The sequence below is a fragment of the Arachis duranensis genome, chromosome 10 (assembly GCF_000817695.3).
Source record: "Arachis duranensis cultivar V14167 chromosome 10, aradu.V14167.gnm2.J7QH, whole genome shotgun sequence".
Taxonomy (NCBI): domain Eukaryota; kingdom Viridiplantae; phylum Streptophyta; class Magnoliopsida; order Fabales; family Fabaceae; genus Arachis; species Arachis duranensis.
Genome location: NC_029781.3, coordinates 100,653,277 through 100,656,961, shown reverse-complemented (window position 1 = coordinate 100,656,961; position 3,685 = coordinate 100,653,277). Strand labels below are relative to the sequence as shown.

Here is a 3,685-nt window from a genome sequence, read left to right as displayed (position 1 = left end):
CGCCGACAATCAGCCGTATAGGCCGTTGGCGGCGATAATCATAAAAATTTGATAGTATTAAACTGATAATAAAAGAAAAATAATGAAAAAATAAGTTGTGGTTTTTTTTTGTTTATCCAAACGGTATTCCTCAATCCGACAAGTCAAAAACTATCGTCGCGGATCTGAACTCCATTTAAAGATCTGCCGCTGGCCAATGAGTTACTACATGTACAAAACGGGATTCGAACTCCCAACACTTATTTAAGCGGACAAATGAACTGACCTATTTTTATGTATTTTCTAACAAAAAAGACAAAAAATATACTAATTCAATATTCTAGAATATAATATTTTTGTTTATATCTCACTTATCAAACACGATTTTATATTTTTGTATTATATCCCCGTATTCCATCCTCCTAAACAAATACACCCTTGTTTGTTCTTTGTTGGGCCTAAGTATATATACATATTTAAAAGTTCAATGTGCATATATTTATACACAGTTACCATAACCAAATTAGTAATCAAATTGTCAAATTATTAGTTTAATTGGTGAGTGATATATTGAACTGATTTAATTATTATATATTTTATTTAATTATTGAATTATTGGTTAAATAATTATATAAAATTTATTTTTTAATTTTCATAACAATTATTTTTTTATTTTTATATTAAATTAACTATTATTTTATTTATTAACTATTATTTTTATTTGATCTCTTTATTAAATGTATTTACAATAAAGATAACAACACTGACCTATAATCAAGATAACAACACTGATCTGTAATAAAAGTTATAAATTCAATTGTAATTATTCTCTCATTTTATTAATTTTTCACCGGAGAATAAAATTAATCTTCTTTATTCAAAGATACAATACAACGAGCGCGGGAAACAAAAACTGGCAACCTGACTCGAAAATTTGATGGTGGTTTTGGCGGCAAATATGAATCAAAGTGGGTGGCTTCAGATTCAGAACTTAGAAGAGAATGTGCATATTCCATTGCAAGAGAAGAGATGCAGTCTAAAATAAGCGCTTTCTTCAAATCTTCTTCTTCCTCTTCAGCTTCAGCTTCTGCTTCTGTCTCCCATCCCAAACCCCTTCCCCACGACAATGACGATCCTCTCACCACGTGGGAGAACACGAAGCATCACATCTCCATCACTTACACCAAGAGAACGCGCCCCAACCCTAAGGCTGCTTCTTCTTCCTCTTCACCGTCCACCGCCGCCGCCATAACCGGAACAACTGTCGTTAAGAACAAGAAGAGGAGCTACGCCCAGGTTCATCTCGATTTCGGTCAATCCGATTTCCTCTTGCGAACTTGTTCCATCTGCGGCTTCAATTTCACTCCCGGCGACCTCGACGGCGAGAAGTCGCACAACGATTTCCACAAATGCTACACTCAGGGGATCCCTTTCAGAGTAATTTCAATTTCAATTTGTACTTGTGTTCATTCTATTGATGATTTGATTCCTAGTTGGTATGTTTTGTGTTTAGGGTTGGAGCAATGAAAGGGTTCTGACGATGCCAACCCTCAAAACGGATCGAATCGTTTTGGTCTTGGACACTGACCCTCCTGCTCACAGAAACAAGGTACTTTTCGATGTTTCTTATCAACATTTTCACTCTTCTTTGCTGATTTTTGGGTAGCGTAATTGGGATTTTGTTGGTGGTGGCAGGTTGAAGATGTGGTGAGAATGATGGAAATTGAGCTTGGAACTGGATGGATTCTTCATCAACTCTGTAAGGTTGACCAATTCTTACATTCCGTATCATCATTTTTCCCCTTTCTCATAGCTTGAGAAGTAATGTTGAATCTGTTGACAAAAATTGAAAATTTTAAAACGGCTAAAGTTCATTTTAGTAAGTAGATTACTATTGTTACAATTCACCAATTCAAGTGTAATTCATCAAAATCGCACGTGTAACCTATTACTTCTTAGTAGTTCTTACAAACTTATGCCTTTATTTTGCTTCTGTTTGAAATTCTGTTCCTATTGAACAAGTATTGGGGATACTATAATATTGAGTGAATATATCTCAATGATTTGTTCATTGGTGTACACTATGTATTTGTGCAGGTCTATCTGTTCATATCTCAGCAGAGGATTGTAGGGTGTCTAGTTGCTGAACCAATCAAAGAAGCATTTAAAGTGATCTCTTCTTTTACCGGACATTCTGATATTGGAAAGAAAAGGGAAACAAAATCAACCACTCTCCAGTTTGGGAGTATAGTTTTTCAAAGAGAGGTCAAGAAAAGAACAGTTTCAGCGAATAACTCTGATGTGATGGAGCTTGGTGGGGCAATCTTCTGCGAAGACAAGGCAGTTGCAGGTGTTTGTGGCATTCGAGCCGTTTGGGTTACTCCCTCCAACAGGAGAAAACACATTGCAGTCCATATGCTAGATGCAGTGAGGTAAACTTATAATAGTTATATAGTAGGTCTATTTCTCATGTGAAATTAAAGATCATTTGAACCAACTCATGGCAATTCATTAACCAAAAGTTCCAACCTCCAGTACATGCTAATAATGATGGAATAAGCAATACTCCATTTTCTTTTATCTATAACTATGGAAATTTGGCACATTCTTATATCTATGTACCAAATTTTCACAGTAATAGATAAAAGAGAACGGAAAGATTATTATGTTTCCGTACCCTAAAATGAAAAACATGTCACATCTTACAAGTTTTCAATACTACCTTTGTTTAGGAGTGGATATTGCCACTTTATTTTTTATAATGTCACTCTCAATTTGACAAGATTTTATTGTAAACGTTTGTTCTTTTGTATTGAGAGTGATAATATCCTCCCCCCTTGGATTTAATCTTGTTTATTCTTAATCTTAAATAAATTGTGCAGCACATTGATTTGTTTTCTTTTGCCAATTTGCCTGTTTTGGATTGATGGCAGGAAAAGCTTCTGCGCTGGCTCTGCACTTGAGCGCACTCAGCTAGCTTTCTCTCAGCCAACCTCATCTGGAAAGGCATTAGCTTCTAGTTACACTGGCACTGGATCATTCTTGGTGTATAAAGCTGATAAAACAGTTGTAGATAGAGAAAAAGGAACCCAACAAACAACCCATACTTTGATTAGTGATTAGTAATTAAAAACTATCTCTATTGTCTGTTTACTTATACTAATTTATGCTATTATCCTTCCATATAATTTTGCTCAATTTTCAATCAGTCATCACTTTTTTTAAGACTAGGTTATCACTGACTTAATTTTGTTATTAGGGAAACTTTTATAAAATATAAAATTTTTAATTTCCAAAATAAATAAAAACAATTATTTTTCAAAATTCAATTTTCTTGTGTTTTTATAAAGTTCACCCATCACATCTATGAACTTGCCTATAAGTTTGGCGAATTTACTTATGTTTTTAGTTTTTACAATTAATTCAATTTTATTTAAAATTTAATATAAATTTTAAATAAATATAATTGGAATTAACAATTTAATTTAATTTAATAAAAATAAATATATTTTTACTATTGTACTCGTATGATTAATTATGTTTATCTTAATTTTAAATTAAAAAAATAAATACATTCATATTATTTTTAAATTAAAAGAATATATTTCTTTTAAATGATATGAAGATGTTTATTTAAATTTTTTAAAATAATAAGAAAACCTTTATTTAAAAGTTTTTAACGTAAAATTTTTAAGTTAAAAAAATA

General features: G+C 32.2%; 1 protein-coding gene across 1 annotated transcript; it reads left to right on the top strand.

The window, feature by feature from the left end:
• Window positions 1–978: 978 nt before the first annotated feature.
• On the top strand, window positions 979–3,155 carry LOC107471332 (protein CHROMOSOME TRANSMISSION FIDELITY 7). Its single transcript, XM_016090774.3, has 5 exons — window positions 979–1,416; window positions 1,493–1,588; window positions 1,675–1,743; window positions 2,077–2,411; window positions 2,913–3,155. Exons 1-5 carry the CDS (start codon window positions 1,009–1,011, stop codon window positions 3,100–3,102), a joined length of 1,098 nt encoding a protein of 365 aa, XP_015946260.1. The 5' UTR covers window positions 979–1,008; the 3' UTR covers window positions 3,103–3,155.
• Window positions 3,156–3,685: the final 530 nt, after the last annotated feature.

Coding starts and splice junctions, on each gene's coding strand:
- LOC107471332 (XM_016090774.3), top strand. CDS start 1,009: ATGCAGTCTAAAATAAGCGCTTTCTTCAAATCTTCTTCTTCCTCTTCA. Junction 1,589..1,674: donor CTCCTGCTCACAGAAACAAG/GTACTTTTCGAT, acceptor TGGTGGTGGCAG/GTTGAAGATGTGGTGAGAAT. Junction 2,412..2,912: donor CATATGCTAGATGCAGTGAG/GTAAACTTATAA, acceptor GATTGATGGCAG/GAAAAGCTTCTGCGCTGGCT.